We start from the raw sequence: 21,452 nt of genomic DNA, 5'->3' as shown, positions 1-21,452 counted from the left end.
TAAGTCCAACTTGTATCAAGTTTGTCAAGATGAAGTCAATCTCAGATGTGGAAGCTCCATTGTAGTCTTCAAATATAGTTGCTTGTGCCATAAAAGGGGACCAAATAACTGAAATGGTAAAGTAGTATGAGGGGAAGGCAAAATGGCCTCGTGGCCACTTAAACTTGCACCCGTTTTTTAGGGACGGGACAATGTAGTAGCTCTAATGGTGTTACCGATGTCTGATTTACCTTATTATGTGCATGGCTTGATCGGTGTCGTGCTATATGATGCACAATTTCCCGGTAAATAATATTAGATTTATTGTTACTTATGGTATTAGAATAATATGAAAGGTATTCATGATTTCCACGGGCGAGGAAATTCCTTATGCGAGGTTCTATATAAGATGAGAAAAAAGTGTTCAAAATATTTAACTATGATTTAAGACACTAGAATAGAGATTCTGACTCTTGGGATAGTTATAGTTGTTATTAATTTTCCAAATGAGTTACAAAAGGCATATGTAGTGTAATGCAAAGATAAGATGAGTGTAACGATAAAAAATTCATACCTCTCTTTTCTAGGGTATAGCTCGCTTAACATTCGAGGACGAATGTTCTTCTTAGTGGGGGAGAATGTAATAATCTGAATTATTTTTATATACTTATTAGTTGTGAGACTAGAGAGATTAATGTTTTTTTCTTATAACTATTGGGTCAAATATTAAGCCAGTGGAAAAAAAATTATTATAGTATATGTGTATTAGATAAGTGTCTAGGGGACTAAATACACATGACAAATTGAGAATTAGAAATAAATAACTTTATGTATTATTTAAAATGATAATAAATGGGCTAAGCCCACCTATATATGTTTATATCATGTGAGAGTGTTGGGAGTTATATACATGCTAGGGCTTATATTTGATAAGGAAAAAAAAAAAATCAATGAAAGAAGACTTCTTGGAATTGGCGGTTGCGTGAAGGAATTGGTGAAATAGCCTCAGGTAACATTGAAAATATATTGTATTATACTTTTGTGGAAGAAGAATGATGGTTGCATTAATAACTAGAGACGTTGTAATGAATAAAAAGTAACATTATGATATTACAATATTATACAATGATTGATTAGTTAAGGGTTTACTTAGAAATAGAGGAAATTTCAAGAATAAGATAATCTGATACAATTATATATTATTTTGTATAAAGCTAAAATTATTTAATAAGTGGTTTGTGGTGTAGTGTGATGTGGCGTAGCCTCGTGTTATGGCGCGTTAGAAATTATTTCTTCGTTACCGTGATAGATTTGGGGCATTGTGTATGCCGAGGTGATAGATTTGGGGGCATTGTGTATGCCGCCATGATATATTTGAGGTATTGTGTATGCCATCGTGATAGATTTGGGGCATTGTGTATGACGTCGTGATAGATTTGGAGCATTGTGTATGACGTTGTGATATTTTTTGGGGCATTGTGTATGCCGTCGTGATAGATTTGGGGCATTGTGTATGCTGTCGTAGATTCGTTGGGGGTATTTGGTTAATTTCCTGCACTGCCGTTAATGACAAGTCCTTAGTGCAGATTGTGTTGAGATATATATAGTATTGTTGTTGAATAATTGTTTGGACCTTATAAAGTAATTATATAGTAAAGAATTTATGTGTATATTATTTCTTTGCTCGTTGTCTGTTTGTATTTTCTAACACTTATTCTAGAGGTATTTAGAGTGTCGGGTCGAGGATCTTACTGGGTTATATTTATGTATAACTCACTCCTTACTTGCATGTCCATGCAAATATTATTAGTGAAGACGGAGCTAGTAACTGACGAGTTCGCTAGAGTTGATTCAGTTATTGAGGTGAGCCGCCGCATTGTTCGTGGAGGCTTCCAACAAAGTCTTTATCATTTATTCATACGATGTCTTTTGTAATTTTCTTAGATGCTCCATGGTCTAGTGTGGGATTCGGGCTAGAGTTTCAATATAATATTTCGAGATATTTATTGTTCATAATTAATTATCAGATTATTTGGATACTCATTTAATTAATCAAATGCTGCAAATTAATGGCTAAGGTAAGAAAGTATGGTTCGCCTCGGCGGGTGGTGTTAGCTAGGTGTCCGTCACATCTAGGGGGTAGTTTGAGACGTGACAAGTAGACCATTACGCCTCTCCTCTCTTTCTTATCTTCACCGGTGACCTCCCCATTTACCTCCCGTCATTAATTCCACCCTTTTTTTTAATCTAGTTCTTCTCATTCTCTTTCAAATTTTTGTTATCTCGTTTTCTTATTCTCCCGTATATAGTGAATGGTCTGAGTAAAGAAAAGTTATGAGTTTTGAACCTAAGCCAGGAGAGAGACAGCACCTTGGAGTTTTCCGGCCAGATTCAATCTCAAGGTGTGTAGTTTTACTTATTTCTTATGATTTGGGACTTTTTAGCAAAGAGATGTGGATATATGGTTGGTCGCCGGCGAACTGAAGGTGGCAGCCATTTGAGTTTTCTGGTGGTCAAAAATTCAATCCCTAATTGAATTTAACAGAAATAATAAGAGAAGTAGGAAATGGGGAGAAATTCAAAAATAGCCAAATTTACAAGTGGTCATTCAAAAATAGCCACACTTTTAAAAGTAATCGAAATTTAGCCACTTTTCATGTAAAGATAAATTTGAACGAAAACACTGTTCAAAATCCGGAAAATACTCCAGTATATTATACTGGAATTCCAGCATAAGTATACCAGAACTCCAGCATAATATAATGGAGTTCCAGTATAAGTACACTAGAACTCCAACATAATATACTAGAGTTCCAACAAGTATAATTGTCCAGTATAATATAATGGAAGTTCATACACAGGTGCTCGAGTCTCCAGTATATTATGCTGAAACTTTCCGCGTGTTGGAGTTCCAGCATAATATGCTGGAAGTTGATATACATGAGCACCGAACTCCATTATATTATGCTGGACCGGTCTCTGTTGCAGCAAAATAGTGACTATTTTTCATTGACTTGGCAATCGCTGACTATTTTTGAATGACCAATCCGAAAACTGGCCAGCCTGTGCTATTTTTACTAGGAAATGGGATGAAAGAAGCCGACTAATTTCTTGGATTTGGAATTTGGTCGGAGGCTTTTTCGTATCTTCTTTTACTGGTTTGTTGTGGGTTTTGGGTGTTTGGGGGTGTTTGAGCGGAGAAGAAAGGTAAAAAATAAAATAAAATTTTAAATGAAATTTTGATAAATTAATTTAAAAATTGGGACCCACAAATAACACATGTCAAGTAATAAATCGTCTAGTATATAACGTGTTTGACATATCAGCGCAATTGATATATACGCTCGGTTAGATATGTTTATTAGTATTCAGTCCAGTGAAGTGTTTAAATGAAAAAATTATAAATTTGTTTCTCGGGTTAAAAAATGGGTGCCATGAGGGGAATAACCATCTCTTGGATCGGTATTCCTTGTGGTGGTATACTTCAATGGCTTGATCTACCTGAAATAGCATCAGCGATTAACTCTTACATGCAATTTGTTAATAAAAAAAAAAGACTCTTAAAATTTAAGATATTAAACATATCATGATATCTTTATTGACTATAAAAATATTATTCTTTTTTGATGAACCAATAAAAAATATTGTTATGTAAAATAAAACTTAGGGAATATATTGTGGGTTTCCTATGAATATAAGAATATATTATTAAGAGTAAAATTAAAATTAAAAATAAAAAAAAAAGGATTATCAGGAAATAGTGTTATGTAGAATGTAATTGATGGAATTAATTTTTTTTTCTTACAAATTCTTCGCATCAAACACAGAACAATTGTGAAATAAGGACTGAGAGGACCGAGGGACTACTCAACTGCTGGGCCAATTTAGGAGTCAATTACTCGTATGGTCACTCAACTTTGTCAAATTATCTTTTAAAGTCACTTTTCTTTTGTTTGTAACAATAAAGTCACTGAACTATGCCTATTGCACTCAAAAGATCACTCAACTAGATTTTTCAAATTTTGAATTGCCAAATACCTACTTTACCCTCTAAATTATAAATATTTATCTTTTTTTTGTTTTTTTAACTTTTTAATATTATGATTTTTTATTTTTAATTTATATTATGGACTTACCTATAGAATAAATAAATATTATTTATATATTAAAAAAATAAAAAGTATTTAAGCATCTATAATCTATAATGTTGGAATAACAAAATAATGAGCATAGTAAAATTAATTAGAATAATTTGTTCGTAATAATAATTTTAGTATTAACAACAAAAATTTAAAAATTTATTTACACAATTCAGAATGAAAGAAAATAAATGTTGTAAAATATATATTCCATGCATGTAATATAAAAATAATTATTTAAATAAAAGTATTTTTATAATATACATATATATTCTTGAAAATTATGCTCAATTATATTATATATATTCCATGCATAATATAATTGAGCATAATTTTCAAGAATATATAATGTATATTATAAAAATATGTTTATTTAAATAATTATTTTGGTATTACGTGCATGGAATATATATTTTACAACCTTTATTTTCTTTCATTCTGAATTGTGTAAATAAATTTTTGAAGTTTTGTTGTTAATACTAAAATTATTATCATTAACAAATTATTCCAATTAACTTTTTTTTTACTAAGCTCGTTATTTTGTTATTCCACCATTATACATGCTTAAATACTTTTTATTTTTTTAATTTATAAATAATATTTATTTATTCTATAGATAAGTCCATAATATAAATTAAAAAGAGAAAATCATAATATTAAAAAGTTTAAAAAAATAAAAAGAAGATAAATGTTTATAATTTAGAGGGTAAAATAGGTATTTGGCAATCCAAAATTTGAAAAATCTAGTTGAGTGACCTTCTGAGTGCAATAAGCATAGTTCAATGATTTTGTTATTACAAACGAAAGTAAAGTGACTTTAGGAGATAATTTGGGATAGTTGAGTGGCCATTTGAGTAATGAACTCGCCAATTTAGTCATCATATCAAAATGACAGTGGAAAATGCGGCGACACCAATATTTTAGTCAATCGGTATTACACGTGTCAACAAGAATTCCGACTTTAATGACTCCTCTTCTAAACTAACTCCTCGTTTTCTCCTGTGGTATCGTCAATCATCGTCATGTTCATTCAAGATAGATACGCTTTTAATATTTTTTCCTCATCTTCTATGTGCCTAGGTATTTATTTAAATTGGACTTTTTAGTATTCGACTTGTTCTCGAAATGGATCAATTGGATCCATTTCGAGATGACAATTGGGACCTAATCGATATTAACAGTTTTTTAGATGAACCTCCTTTTGATTTCTACTGGAACGATCATACGCTGAACCAGAGGTATTTTGATTTATGCCCTTAATCATTAACTGAACCGTGTTAATTAGGTATTTTTGAGAAGTAAAGTTGTCTAGGATACTGTACAGAGTGCTTTCACTGTCGTTTTGGTTTTATTTGAACTGCGGAAATTGTTGTCTTTTGTTAGGGAAGGCCTGAATTAGTTCTGTACATTCATTATTTTCACTATTAAAAGCTTCTATGTCTGTTTTCTACCAAATTATTGGCGTTTGCTTAAATTTTTTGAGAAAGTGTTTCAACCATAAAAAAAAAAAAACTTTTTTGCAAAAACTATTATTCAGTGAAAAGGTTTTTGCAGCCAAAAAAAAAAAAAAAAAGAGCCAAACCAAGGTATTCAGATTTTGAAACAAAGGCATATCCGATAGAGATATATCCTTTTGAGTTTCCTTATTTGTTGCTTATATCAACGAAAAAAGGCTTTCCTTATATTGTTGATCGTTGGTTGCAGGAATGTCACTGAACTTGATGTATCACTTCCTGGTTCTATATTTCAGGAGAAGGAATATGTAGAAACAGAATGCCGTCGGAAGAGGTATTTATTAAACTTATCTGACTGCAGTATTTCTTGTTTCTTTCTATTTACCTTCTTTTGTTCTTGAGATGGTCAAGCTTTGGTGTGATGATCTTGAGGGAGTAACTTCAGAGTAAAATAGTAAAGTTGATGTAATGTATTGATAGTCATGTACGATAGTGTGGTCTAATTTGATAGAATTTCTCCGTATTTTACCCTGAATATTACTCCTTATATATGAGCACTGCATGTAAAGGAACTTTATCTCTTGTTTATGCTTAGTATTTCTTCTCCACAAAGTGGATGTTAGTTGACCTGCAAAAGATTTTAACATAAATGTGTAAATGAGACAGGGTTCACTTGGCTAAGACTTCTATAATCTATCGCTATTTTACTTAGTGACGTTGACAAAGGCAATCATCTTATCATAATCATTTACATTATCTGCATTATTTGGTTCTTAAACAGGGCTCGTAACAATTCATGCAGCAAAAGGAGAGTAAAGCTTGCCGATAGAGACTAAGAAGAGAAAAATTGAATGACAGGTACCGCCATGCTTAGATGATTATTATTTTAACGTTTCTTCAAAGATGGTTTCTTTTATAGATTGCCTCTGCACATTGATACCACACATTATAAAGCAGGAATATAGTCTATTGACAAATTTTGGGTAGATAATTACTTTTAGGGGGTTTGCCAATCTTGATGCCTCACACCCTCTTTTACATGTGGCTGACGGAGTGCAAAAGAAACCATTTCTTTTTTTAATAGGTTATACCTGTGGATGTGAAATGTATAGGGAACTTCTCTTGGCATATCAATTACTTGCTGATTAGTTTCAGAGTGTGTTATTTTTATTAGTTTTAGAATGAGTTTCAACTCAAGTGAACCATTTTAGCGTTTAATTAGATTTATTTGAATCTCGACTATGCTTCATGTAGGTTCTCAGAGCTATGCTCCGTGCTGGAACCTGGGAGACCTGTGAAAACAGACAAAATTGACATACTTGACGACGCCATTCGAATGCTAAACCAACTGAAGACTGAATCTGAGGAATACCAAGAGATGAACCAAAAGCTTTTGGAAGAGATCAGACCTCTAAAGGTTAGATATGATGTTTTCTATGTTAGTGATGCTAAGATGTTAAAACTAGGTTAATTTAGCTGGTATAGTTTGCCACTTATATTCTTGCTAGTAACTCTGGACACCCCTAATCTATCTTATAAGAACTAGAAATGCATCCTTAACACTTAAATTCTTATCTGCGGTAGATAGTGCATTGTACGCATATCTTTATTTCGCTCATGAACAGGCAGAGAAGAATGAACTCCGGGAAGAGAAACTCTCGCTGAAGGCAGACAAGGGGAGGATGGAGCAGCAGTTGAAAGCTTTAATTGCTTCCCCGCCGAGTTTTATCCCAACCCATACAACAGGATATCAGATGGCGCAAAATAAAAGGGCAGTTTTCGCTAGTTATGGCTTTGTGCCAATGTGGCAGTATCTACCTCCAGCTTCCCAGGATACATCTCAAGATCATGAATTCATGCCTCCTGTTGCTTAATCTTTGGCATTTTCCCTTTCATTCTTTAAGTATGGGCAGCTTGCTAATCTTTTTTCACCTTCTTACTCCTTGTTCTATTTTCACCATTATCTTGATTTTTTTTTTTTGAGCACAAGTACATGTATGATCAAATGGTCAAACTAGATTAACATTGGCTTTTACCTTTGCCTTTACTCAACATTGGATTTTTTGTGAGCACAATTTGATCTTTGGTTTTTGTTGCTCATATTATCTTGCATGGAAGTTTTAACTGTAGAATAAAAATCAAAGTCATTGCAGATCCATTTCTATAGCTAAGTCCAGCAGAACTGTTACATTTAACTGATTGTAGGATCTGACAGTTACAGACTAACAAATCGTTTCTGCCTTGTTCAGATCCTAAAATCTGACAAAGCAGATTTGCCTCCAATCCCTGTTGCATAATAGTAGTTTCCCTATACCTCGCAGGATTATCTTCTGATAACAACTCCTTAATTGGTCCATAAACTCTCGATGATAATGAGTGACCGGTGGTGAAAAAACAGGCCACTGATACTCTTGGACCAACACGACTTGCCAGAACTCTGTGTGCAATGCTCGTGAACTTGTCATTTGATATAAGCTAGAAATTTTCCAATTTAGCACATATCATGTTCTATTCAAATATATGCAATTCATGAATACGAATAGAATAGTTCATCATAGGGTAGTTACCTGTAAAAGATCACCAACATTTACTACTAGAGCACCAGAAACAGGAGGAACATCAAACCCAGCAACTGTCATGAAGAACCTGAAGGCCTCCAATGTGATCCTGTAGCAGTACTGTAAGGAAGTCACTGTCTTCATGCTCGCTAGTTCCAAGATATACTCTAAAATGATAATACTACTGTTATTTTAGGACGTGGAAATTGTTACTCCAAATGATATACTACTGTTATTTTAGGACGTGGAAAGGGAAAAGGAAAATACCTATGCATATTAGGGTTTTCTAACATAATTTATCGGTTAACAATGTATAAGTTAAACATAAATCTAAGAAAATCTCAAATATTAGTTTCTAAAACTTGCAAATAATTTTTATCTTAAAAAAACGAATGAATATTACATTAAAATGAACTTAAAAATATTTTATTCATATGCAATTTCTTAAACTGGGTCAAACTAGGTGAAGAAGAGGTGTTCAGTAGGTGCAAATCCAAACTAAGCAGAAAGATAAACATTCAATCTCCATCAGCGAGATACTTTAAAAAACCACAGTTGCAATGTTGCATACATACTGAGATATTCAGAACGCGGAATGGACGTAAGAAGCATAATTTTAGGAATAACAAGGCCACAAAGTGTAGAATACAAAACTCAATCATATGGCTTTACTCCAGCAGAACTGTTACATATAACTGATTTTAGGATCTAACTAATGGTTACTGACTAACAAATGAGTTCAGATCCTAAAGCCTAGCAGCGCAGATTTGCCTCCAAGCCCTGTTGCATTATAGTGAACTGAGAAATCCTTCACTGTAGTTTCCCTATACCTCGCGGGATTATCTTCTGATAACAACTCCTTAATTGGTCCATAAACTCTTGATGATAATGAGTGACCAGTGGTAAAGAAACAGGCTACTGATACTCTTGGACCAACCCGACTTGCTAGTACTCTGTGTGCAATGCTCTTGAACTTGTCATTTGATATGAGCTGGAAAATTTTCCATCAAAATGAAGTTAGCACAACATAATATATGTCAATTCATCAATCATTTCTTATAACCCTACTACAAATAGAATAAAAGGCAGTTAGTTGTACTAAGCTCTTGTTATGCGCGGGGTTCAGGACCACAAGGGTATATTGTACGCAGCCTTACCCTGCATTTCTGAACTTTTACCAGTTACATCAAAGCTCCCCTTCATAAATAGAGTAAACTCATATATAAAAACGCTTACCTGTAAAAGTTCACCAAAATTTACTACTAGAGCTCCAGAGAGAGGATGAACATCAACCCAGTAATTGTCATGAAGAACCTGAAGGCCTCCACTATTATCTTGTAGCAGTACTGTGAAGAAGTCACTATCTGAATGCTTGCTAGTTCCAAGTGTTAGTTCTGGCTCAGGGCATGCTGGGTAATAATGGTACAAAACAGCAAGCCCTTCTGAACACCCAGTGTCATTCAGATAGCTCGGTTTGAGGCCAAGCGCCTCTGAGAGTAATTCGAATAAAGAACAACCTAGCTTCTTTATGTGCTCCGAGTACTCAATCAGAATATCTCTGCAGGAAAAATAATGTAAGAGTACATCAAAAATTTCTTAGATATCTAAAATGCTAAATTGACAATCTCCTATACAATTTGCCGTCATAACTTTCTGTTCTACGGCATTTTCATCGTATCTTTTTTACTCTTGCTTTTCTTGAGTCGAGGGACCCCACTTGTGGGATCACACCAGGTATGTTATTGCTGATAATTAATCTCCTATAGCCTCGAGGGCAGATTTCAGTATAGAGTATTATCATGATTCCTGTATACTTGGGACTATTACGCGTTACTCTATCTCAATAGAGGTTCCAATTTTTCTGATAGAAGTATGAGAACAGAAACATATATAACAAATGATATGAGAAAAAAGGTACAAGAATTTTTGACTCAGGCAATTCATCCAGTAAAAACCTGCAAGCCTCAGGCAATTCATCAGCAGTAGGAGGGTCTGGAGCCATACTGCAGTAAGTAGTATCCCTCCAATTAGCTGATGCAGCTCCAAACAAATCAAAATTGCTATTATACACCACTCTTTTCGACGTATCGCGCGTATACCATCGTTTCTTCACCTCAGTATCTTGCTCATAAAACCTCCTAACACCATTCAACATTTCTTGTAAAACACTTTCTGGAATTCCATGATTGACCACTTGAAAGAAACCCCACACTTCACGGATTTTTTCAACTATCGCGCTACGTTTAATTGGATCTTTACTGATGCCATCTAAGTCTATAACTGGAATATTGATTTGGGATTTTTCAGGATCATTAGATGCCACAGTATATGCATCTTCTGGTGTATAGAAAATTCTTGGAACCTTTTCAACTCCTGCATCTACTAGTCCTTTAACGCCAGCTTTTGTACTATCAAAAGCTATTAATTCACTTGTCCTATCATAGATATGTTCACCTGTGACAACCATTTTCTTCTTCTGCTAGAGAAATCAAAGCTCAAATAGGAGAGATAGGAAGTACTACTACTAAATGAGGAGATTTTATTGAGTAAAGTCAAAAGTATGGGACCAATATCCAAAATTGCAAACCTCTAATATCGCAAATAGTCCACCTATAATTTTAGGTGGATTTGATGTTGATTTTTAATTATTCATTTAGACATTACGTTAAAAGATCTTTAGCGGTTAATTTATCATAATAAAAACTATTTTAAATTTTATAGTTAAATGGGAAATTGTTATACTCCAAATGGTACACTACTGTATTATTTTAGGAGGTTGACACGGAAAACGTAAATTCCTATACATACCAGGGTTCTTTCACCTGAGGTGCAAGACGTGTTTTAAACATAATTTTAAGCGTATAACAATATTTAAGTCAAACAAAAATCTAAGAAAATCTCAAATATTAGTATATAAAAATTCAAAATTGATTATTTTAAAATAATGAATGTTAAATCATAAAGCATAAAATCAAATGTTAAACCATAAAAATAAATTAAATGAACTTTAAAATATTTTACTCATATGTAACTTCTTAAATCAAATTCATTAGTTTTAATTAAATAAATATTGGATGCTGAGTAATTCTTTTTAACAGAAATAGTATTATTATTATATAAAAAAACTCATTCGAGACTTGGTCTAGGTGACGTCTTGGGAAGGAAAAAAATATCAAAAAAGACAAATAAGAATCAAATCCAAAAAATCAAAAGCAAAGAAAATTTGAACTCATCGCATGGAGAGGGAAGTAAAAGTTGACATCATTAATGAATAATCTTATGATCCTTATCTGAGAAGTCTTTTTCACTTACCAACTATATTATATAGATGTATTATATTTCCAAATTCTTAGAATTCGGTATTTGATGCAGAATTCTGAAGTTCAATCTTGGCAACTGATGTATCCTATTGGCGGATGCTATGAACGGGGCGGCTCAACAATATTGATGGCCTAAAGCCAAACCTCGCCTTAAATTGATTAAACAAAATTTAATATATTATTTTTACTTTATTTTTTGTGATGATATCGATCATCTTGTACGTATTTTGATCATTCATTCATTTACCTGCTAGTTTTCACCATAGTAGATATTTAATAATTCTATTCATTAAGACTTAGATAATATTTTTATAAGAAACATATATTAACGGTTAAGGTAATATTTCTATAAATTCTCATAATCTAATAACCACAATTTTCTACCACTAAATAGATGTCAGTATAATTTCTTGAAAACGGTTCAAATCTACCGAAGTGACAAATGTCTTAATCCACTCTTTATAAAAAATAATCAACTATAAAAGATATTACAAGAGCATTCGTTCTTTAATTATCAAAGTCGTCATCAAATTGTTTATTGTCATATATTGCATAGTCCTTATAAAACTGAGTTGTTTATTGGATAACCTCTATCACATTCCAAACAAAAAAGTATAAAATCTACATCTTTTATTAGTAATTTTATAGTATTGTATACGGTAAAATCAAGCTCATGGTACACCCTGACTTCCGATAAAATAAATGGAGCTAGAGACATGATGCCAAGGAATCGGAATAGAGGCAAGGATCTCATCGAGTCAGAGTCCGGGGGCGTGATGCCCACCCTCGAGAATATCGGGGCCATGATCCGGGATCGGTTTAAATCCCAAAAGACTTTGGAGAACGTTGTCGAGCAACCAAGCGCGACGAACAGAAGGTCGTGATATCCGCAACCGGTAGGATATCACGGCATGAATCTCGGCACGCATCGATAGAGAACCGGTGATTGGTTAACGGAAGATTTTTTTACCTTTTATATAATTGTACTTAGGGTAAAACTCCCTTACTATATAAAAGGGAGTCTAATTATTCATTGAGGACATGGTAACACATGCATACCAAGGCAATATACTATTATTTTCTTTGTTCTTATTAGTGTTCATCAGTGTTGGTCATTGTGAGTCCAGAACGGGGGTGGATATTTTATTAAGGCTAGAATCCTCCTCCTCATGTGGTTTAAATTTACTATATCTTTATTTATTTAATCTAACGCATTTACCGTTTGTATCGAGTTAATCCGCGCCTTAAAACCACTTACAAATTCAATTGTTATCAGTTTTTTAAGATACACAGTTTGGCGCTCACTGTGAGGCTAAGGATAATAGTGGCAATTTGATACAAATTTTCATAACGCACCTTATTTTACACTTGTTTTTTAAAGTGTCTTTATTTTCAGGTCAAAGTTCAAAATGTCGAACTCCCAATCTGCCCATCTAAACGTAGATGCTGAGTCCGGTTACCATGGTGAGAACAATAATATAGCACCAGGTAACGAGGTACCCCCTGTCGATCCTAACAGAGTTCTAGCCGCGAACCCGATCGACGCTAACTCACATGTAGCCATCAATGCAAATTTGCCTACCGATCCTGAGAACAACGTCCGTGGGGGAGTCCGATCAGTAGCCCAAAATATGCACGGCGGTGAAGATGATGGGATCAACTTGTGGGTGATATTTGAAATGCTATAGGCTCAACAGGCAGCGATATAGCCCGACTGCATAACCAAATCCGCTCCCCCAACAGAATTAAGCCCGAGCCGTCCTGAGAAATCACTCGCAGAAATGAATCGGTCACGGAGAGTCCAAGTGAAGCTGAATGCGGGACTAACCCCGAGATCATAAAGATGCTTGAGCTGACAACACATGTAGAAGCGGGAGAAAAGAAAATCGAAGTCAATGACAAAAAGGTGGAAACCTACAATTCTATGGTCGACCAAATCCCAGGAGCACCACCGATATTGAAGGGTCTGGATTCCAAGAAGTTTGTTCAAAACCCTTTCCTCCAAGCGCATCTCCGAAGCCAATCCCAAAGAAGTTCCGCATGCCCGAGATTCTTAAGTACAACAGAACAACTGACCTAAATGAGCATGTGACCTCATACACGTGCTCCATCAAGGGGAACGACTTGGAGGATGATAAGATCGAGTTCGTCCTGCTGAAAAAGTTCAGGGAAACTCTGTCAGAGGGAGCTATGATATGGTATCACAACTTACCCCCTAATTCTATTGATTCGTTTGTTATGTTTGCAGGCTCCTTTGTGAAAGCACACGCCGGGACTATTAAGGTTGAGACCAGGAAGTCAGACCTTTTCAAAGTGATACAGAGAGATAATGAGATGATTAGGGAATTCGTGTCCCAGTTTTAAATGGAACAGATGGACCTGCCTCCGACCACGGACAATTGGGCCGTTCAGGCCTTCACCCAAGGACTCAATACTCGAAGCTCATTGGCTTCACAGTAGTTGAAGCAAACTCTAATAGAATATCTGACTGTAACTTGGGCCGACATACATAACCAGTATCAATCAAAAATTAGGGTCGAAGATGATCAGCTTGGAGACCCTTCCAAGTCCGTTTATCCCGTCATAGCTATCGACAGCCAAGAGAGACATATATTATGAACCAAGGTCAAATAGGGATTGGTATCAACCATACAATGGAGATTGAAAAGGTAATGGGTCTGGGTGAAACCCTATGAGAAGTTAAAGGAGAAGCGATCGAGGTCAAAATAGCCGGGGACTCATGAGTAAAAGTGGTTTCAATAGGCACATCGGGCCTAAGGAAGCGCCAAAGTTATCGGAGTACAACTTCTCGTCGATGCTACTGCCATCGTATATGCCATCAGACGCATCAAAGACACCAAGTGGCCTCGACCTCTATAGTTCGATCCAGCCTAAAGGGACCTCAACCTAATGTGTAAATATCATGGCACTCACCGCCACAAAACGGAAGATTGCCGACAATTGAGAGAGTAAGTAGCCCGTTATTCAACAACGGTCCACCAAGAATTCCTGAGCGATCGAGCCAAATATCAATTCAGGAATAGGGACTCTATTAGGCAGATCGAGCAGGAGAAACCTCAGCACGTCATTAACATGATCATCGGTGGGTTCGACATCCCCTAGAGGCCGATGTTAAATCACACCAAAGTATCCATCACAAGGGAGAAATAGACTTAAGATTACGTGCTAGAAGGAACCTTATCTTTCAATAACGAGGACGCTAAAGGCATGATGGCCATAATAGGGAGAGGAATGACAAGCATCCAAGATACTCAACTGCTCTTCCTCCGGGACACACCTTCGAATCACACCATCCGTGCAAATCTTGAACAAGTACGGCTCATCCCAATAGAAATCCAAACTATCCCGCTTGACCTTCTTCCTTTGGTTAGAAGAGAGCTCACACGGGATTATACCTGTCACAAGGAAATTAGCAACATCCTCAAACCATGGCATATCATTCATTGATACCGAAAGGAGTTGTTCATCGGGAAATGAATCATTGATCTCTAGGCCATCACGAGGCCTCCCCTCCTCCTCCAAACGAGACAAGTGGTCCGCCACTTGGTTTTCACTACCCTTCCGGTCCACAATCTCAAAATCAAACTCTTGAAGTAACAAAACCCATCGCATCAGTCTAGATTTGGAATCCTTCTTCGTCATCAAGTATCGGAGTGCGACATGGTCGGTATGAATAATAACCTTAGCGCCCATGTGCTTATCTAAAGCTGAGTTGTGTAATTGCTCCAAATTGCACTTCTCAACATTTTTGGTTTTGATTTACTTCTAATTATATAAAACTACAATGCTCAATTAAACTAAAATAAGCTAAAGTTAAACTATTGCGAGTTGTTCAAATGGTTAAAAGGCACTAGGGTAGTTACATTCGCATAGGAGGTCAATTGACGGATACTTGAGTCTAAGGCATGATTGTCACATTTGGGGAGTATGATATAACCATTGCATGATTTTACTCACTCTACACCTCTCGGTAGTTCGAGTGATTTTGCCCGAATTGACTTTTTCAAGACCAATTGGGTATGCAAATTTGCATAAGCAATCAAGGTTCAAGTCAGGTATTACTATCTCAAGGTTTAACCCTTTAATTGGGGCTATCAATCTCTTGAGCACGCCTCAATTCCTTGTTGGACCAATTTCAGAGACTTAGACTCTCTTTCTCAAGAAGAGCCAAAGTCAACTAAACACAAACTAGTGTTTGCAACCACTAATTCAACAATTAAACATGAAATTAGTTCAAATATCAAACACCCATAGCCAATCAAGCCCTAAAACACAAAACCCATCAATTACCCATACTAGGGTCAAGCCACAACCCTAGCTTATGGGTCTAGCTACTCATAATTGAAGAAGAAAACAAAGAAATAGATGAAGAAAAACTCATATTAATTAATTGCTAAATTAAACTAGAAGATTCAATGTTGGAATGAAGCTAAAATTACTCAAAACAACTAAAAATATCGAAGTCATGAGCACAACCTTCAGTACAAACTGTCTGATGACCTAAAAATGGGAAAATAACCTATTTATACTAAGCTGAAAAATCTGGACAAAAATACCCCTGCGGGGTTAGTGCAGACCGCACAAAATCACGTGCAGCCGCACTAGGGCTCTGGACTTGAATAAGTGACTCTCTGAACTTGGGCAATGCGGACCGCACAGAATCGAGTGCGGCCGCGGTGGCCTCTAGTGTGGTCCGCATGAAATGGAGCGCGGACCGCATTAGGCTTCAAACTTGGAACAGGCAACTCTCTAAACCTTCTCTCTGTGGACCGCACTAAATCTAGTGCGGCCGCATTGATCCCAGTGCGGACCGCACAAAACCTCGTGCGTCCTCATTATTTTTTTTGCCTGAATAGCACCCTCTCTGAACCTCACTTGTGCGGACCGCACAGAATGGTATGCGGCCGCACTGGCCCTATTTTGCCTGAGCTTGTCTTGTCTTGGTACCTGCACAAGTTTCACTCCTTTTTGAGCTGATCTTTGACATCTTGTCACCTTGTTGATCAAACCTGCAATCAAGCACAACTTGTGAGCCTTTTGGGACTATTTGTACACATTTCTAGTCAAAACTTAAGCATGAAGGAGTATAAAATGTATCAAAATCCCTAGTTATCAACTCCCCCAAACTTAAGCTTTGCTTGTCCTCGAGCAAATAAAATAAGACCCACCCCTTAAAAGAAAATCCAAGAAAATTCAGTTGTCCTAAAGTGACCTCATCTAGCATCAATTGGGACTAACAATTTCCCTCAATACAAATGAATCATTAACAACATTTACTCTTTTAAACACCATGGATTAAGTGCGATACAAGAGCATCAAGAGTTGACTCAACACATCAAAGAACTCTTTCTATTACTTTGGTCAGTGTGGAACCTAAACTCACACATCCACAGCTCTCCCTAAGCAAACCTCACCTTTAGAATAGTAGCACTCAGAACGAAGTTAAATGGAAAATCACTCATCTCTCTCAAGGAAAAGTTATAAGTCCGGCTCTAAGTACCATATGCTTACCCCTTATGTGAGTCACCACTAATGTAAGTTTCATTCAACTAGAGATCATATAGGGCTTTTGTGGAGACATAGTGAAGGTTTTTGGTTCCGGGTAGGCAATGTTTGGTCTAAGTAGGTTCCATCTTCCCTTAAGCACTTCTTTTGTTTCATTTCGGCACACCTTCACTTGACTCTTTGAGTCATTTCACTTCTTTCTAAGGGGTTAGAGAGACACACTGTCACTCTTTATTATACATTTCAAATATTTTTTTCCTTTCTCAACTTTTCACACCATTCATTCTTTGCTTTTCTTGAATCCCTTTTATTCATTTCTACATTGAACATTCTTTTTGTCTTTTTGCTTTTATTTCTTTTTTATTGCCTTTCCTTTTCTTCATTTTGTACCTTTTTACCACTTTGTTGCAATCCTCGTCTCTCCCCCAAACTTATACTCTTGCCATATGCTAAGGAAAGATCGGGTGCCAAGAGAGGGTATCTTTTAGAACGGGTAAAGGCTTGTATTATGGTTTTTGAAGAAAAAAAAAATCTAAGGCTCAAAAGGGTTGACTAGAGATTTTATCATTGGTAGGCTATTGAAGTGTTCAAGCTATCATTTGGATCAAGGAGAGCCTATAATCAGGTCTCAAGTCAAAATTTACTTAGGATTTCTCCTCAACAAACATTTAGGGCAAGTTCTAGACCAATGGCTTGGAACTTGGACTAGCAATGTAATTTCTCACCACACAAGCTATGAGATCGCTAAAGACACAGATTTGGGGGCCCACAACGACCTTAGATAAGATTTGAGCACACAATGGTCCCGAAAAATTACTTGATAATTATCGGTAAACACAAGAGTCTCAAGGTCACGACTTTCACCATCCTAAACACAACAATTTATTTTTAACCATGAGATCAAAGGCAAATATGTTAGGCCCAAGTGAAGCTTTGCTTGAGGCACCCTTACCACTAACTACTAAAAGCAAAAAGAAAAACGGACTTAAACCCTTAAGAAGGTTGTCACGCCATCCATCATTGGGAAGAGCCACCCGGTTCACACAAACTCCACCTTTGGAAAGAACCGTGGCATTAAGAAAATCAAAGGCTTATTGCAAACGTTCAAAACAAGAAGTTACGAACATAAATAAGAAGCTACAGAAAAGAAAAATGCGGAAAGTAAAATGAATATTTACAAGAGGGGATTTAATCGAATATACAATAGAGGTGATGAATATATACAATGTAACATAAACTTTATATACATACCCAAAGTAAAAAGTATGAAAAATGTAATGAAGTACTAGAATTATATACATACCAAATATAAAAAGAAAAAAATCATAAAATTTGCCGAATATATACATTCATCCAAATCAATAAAAGTAGGGTCTACCCCCTCAAACGAAAACTGGCATTGTCCTCAATGCCAACTAAACAAAATAAGCACCAAAAATAAAAGGGAAAAGGATATAGAGACTCCCTATGGCCCGTCTGTCTGCATGGGATCCTGAGTGGTCCCTGGGTCCTCAATATGCTCGGGAACCTCAAACTGGTTCCCTATGGCCTGCTGCTCTGCTGCTGGGACCTGGACCTGGACGAGCTCCTAGGTTGCATTATGTGGCTGACTGGAGGAGGTCTCCGGTGGGTCTGCCAACTGGATGACTGCATCATCTGCTCGGGGAATCATCCTCTTCCTCTTGGGAGGCCTCTAGGATTGCTCTGGCTGGGAATGAGTTGCTGGTACCGGGTCTTGTAGCAATAAGTCCACAGGTAGATGATCTGCCTTCATCCTGTCAACCTTAACCCTCAGCTTCTTTACGGACTCCATGGAAGCCCGTGTCTTTCTCACCTTCTTAGACTCCTTCGCAAGCTCCTTGAAAGCTCTCCCATGAGACTCTACAGCATCTGTAAGAACCTTCTGTGTGTCAAGGATTTTCTTCTGGTTGTCCAGAATATCCTTGAGGCCGTCCTTAATATAATATGGGACGTGTGGAGGTGGAGGTGTCGACTGAGCTGCCACTATAGTAGTGAAGGCAGACAACTTAGAGGAATCTGTCTGCATCCAGTTGTTGATACTGAGAAGGGTCTGGCTCAGACGGTGTGCAGTCACTGGGTGGGCCGGGGTAGAGGGTATATCTGGAGTTGCTGAAGTGGATGGACCAGAGGGAATGTCTGCTGAGGTGGAGGTAGGATGAGTAGGAGCCACTACCACAACTGGCTCTTCAGACTGGCCAATTGGAGCAGCGGCTGTTCCCTTGTAGTTCTTGCCTTTCGGGTTGTCATCACCCTGCATGCTATACCATGAAAACGGGGCCTTTACTTTTACCTTAATATCAAATGGCCGCTTTTCAACCTTGAGGTCCCTAAAGTACATGGTCAAGAAGCTGGAGAAGGGGTAGTTTCTGTCACCTTCACTAACTACCTGTGTAATTACCCAAGACATCACCTTCCCGACGTTAATCGGGTACCCTGCCATGATTGATGCTACCAACACTGCCCAGTGAAGAGGGAGGGAGTTGTCATGAGTAGTGGGGTACAATCTGCTGCATACGAATGTTTCCCACCCATTGGCCTCGAAATTCAAACTTCTTCTCAAAAATTTCACTCCCGCATTCAACCAATCGGGGGTGGTACCTGGGATTGCCAGATACTATGCCAACCAAGGACGGACCTCCTCACCTAATTCCATCTTTGCCAAATACAGTGACTCATCCTCCTCATCGAAGCCCAAGTAGTCATTTATTGTTTTCCCATCAAATAACACTTTCAAATTGCGCACCTTGGTCACTTTGGTGCCCTTCTTGATGTGGGCAACATTGGTGTAAAATTCCTTGACCAGGTGCTCGTTTGCATCCTCACAGTTGTTTAAGAAATACTCCCAGCCCACACTCTCTCTAAACTGCCTTCTTACATTGGGGTTGTGAGGCAAAAGGTCTCTATCTACAAAACTTCTCTCCGGAATTAATTTCCTCACATGCCACCATTCTCTTAATTTATGGTAGGCCACTTCGTTCACAAATCGGTCTTGCCACACCTCCGGGTTTCTAGTTCATTCTACCCCGCCAACCTGAGGCTCACCCCCTTCTCCTACTACCTCTTCTTATCCTGTTGCCTCATCTTCTCCTACTACACCTTCTCCGGATAATGAAGCTATAGGAGAGGTGGAGTATTTATCCCCACTACCTTCAGCTGAGCCCTCAGACGACCCAGAAGATACATTTATTGACGCTTGGGCAGTGGGGAAAGGTGGATGAGTGTCTCTTAGTCTATTTCTCTCCGGCCAGTCAGGGATGTACTCTGGGATTGAGTCTGAAGATATATCCCGGGAGGGCTCGTATTCACTCCCAGACTGGTCAATGGCCCTATCAGCAGCTTTAATGAGCTTCCTTGTTTTTTAATGTTTTACAGGGCTTGGGGAGTCAATCTTAACATTTTCTATTTCCCTCCCCGAGAGGACTCTCCCCTGCCTGGTTGTTTAGAACTCTTGCCTCTTTGTTTCACCATTGCCTGCAAACAACATCCATTAGACTTGTTAGTATCAATAGAAGCAATTAAGTTCACAATTGCAGAAAAGCAAAAGGATACAGACAGTAGCAGATGTTGCACAGTGCGGACCACACAAAATGTAGTGCGGCCGCATAGAGGCCAATGCAGATTGCACAAAATGCTAATGTGGTCCGCACAGAGGTGGGGTTCAGACTACCCACTCTCTGAATAATTGCTCCACGAACTGCACAAAATGGTAATGCGGTCCGCATTGAGGCACCGCAGACCGCACAAAATGCAACGCGGTCGCGATCCTCGAAGATCAAGTTTCTAAACATTCTTCAATGCGGTCTGCACAAAATGCCATTGTGGACTGCACTGAGGTACCGCGAATTGCACAAGTTCCATCACGGTCCGCACTGAGTATCCAGAAGTAGCACAAACTTAGGGTTCAAGAAATTTTGATTTTAAGTCCAATTTTACACCTAAGAAAGGTCCCTAAGTGTTTCCCCAGTGATTTTAACTACCTAATTCTAACTTTAACAAGAAATTAACTACCCTAATCTACCAAATTAAAAGAAATACGGGAGAGAAGCTAAGGAAACAAAATTAAAAGACAATAATCAAATCAAACAATCAAAAAGAATTAAAAGTTACTAGATGTGAGAGTTACTGATGATTAATCGAGGATATGCAGATGAATTTGTGCAAGATTAGTGATGAACAGTGATTTTTTTAGGGTTCTGGGAGTTAAAAGATCGAAAAGTGTAAAAGGAGGTCCTTAGGCCCTATTTATAGAAAAGGACCTGGGGCCTAGCTTACCTACCCCAATGCGGACCGCACCACATAGTGTAATGCAAAGTTTGAGAAGACAACCACTGCAGTCCGCACAAAATGTAATGCGGTCGCAGTGGTCCACCGCGGACCGCACAAAATGTAATGCGGCCGCGGTGGAAAACTTCAGAGAGCTGGTATTTTCATCCTCCATCAATGCGGTCCGCACTA

The 21,452-nt window shown here is 37.3% G+C and overlaps 1 protein-coding gene and 1 pseudogene across 1 annotated transcript; one reads left to right on the top strand and one right to left on the bottom strand.

The window, feature by feature from the left end:
* Positions 1–5,076: 5,076 nt before the first annotated feature.
* On the top strand, positions 5,077–7,624 carry LOC107765876 (transcription factor bHLH104-like; annotated as a pseudogene).
* A 1,005-nt stretch (positions 7,625–8,629) lies between these two features.
* Positions 8,630–10,711, bottom strand: LOC107765873 (1-aminocyclopropane-1-carboxylate oxidase homolog 1-like). Its single transcript, XM_016584572.2, has 3 exons — positions 10,086–10,711; positions 9,367–9,688; positions 8,630–9,121 (listed from the first exon to the last, which is right to left on the bottom strand). The coding sequence occupies exons 1-3, from the start codon at positions 10,595–10,597 to the stop codon at positions 8,870–8,872; spliced, it is 1,086 nt and encodes a 361-aa protein (XP_016440058.1). The 5' UTR covers positions 10,598–10,711; the 3' UTR covers positions 8,630–8,869.
* Positions 10,712–21,452: the final 10,741 nt, after the last annotated feature.

This window comes from Nicotiana tabacum, chromosome 8 (genome assembly GCF_000715075.1).
Source record: "Nicotiana tabacum cultivar K326 chromosome 8, ASM71507v2, whole genome shotgun sequence".
Lineage (NCBI taxonomy): Eukaryota > Viridiplantae > Streptophyta > Magnoliopsida > Solanales > Solanaceae > Nicotiana > Nicotiana tabacum.
This window is presented reverse-complemented; position numbering and strand designations above follow the sequence as displayed.

Excerpts from the sequence above, each read along its gene's own strand:
- LOC107765873 (XM_016584572.2), bottom strand. The coding sequence starts at position 10,597 with ATGGTTGTCACAGGTGAACATATCTATGATAGGACAAGTGAATTAATA. Across the intron at positions 9,689-10,085 it reads GAATTGCCTGAGGCTTGCAG|AGATATTCTGATTGAGTACT; the intron begins GTTTTTACTGGA and ends TTTTTCCTGCAG. Across the intron at positions 9,122-9,366 it reads ATTTTGGTGAACTTTTACAG|CTCATATCAAATGACAAGTT; the intron begins GTAAGCGTTTTT and ends AAAATTTTCCAG.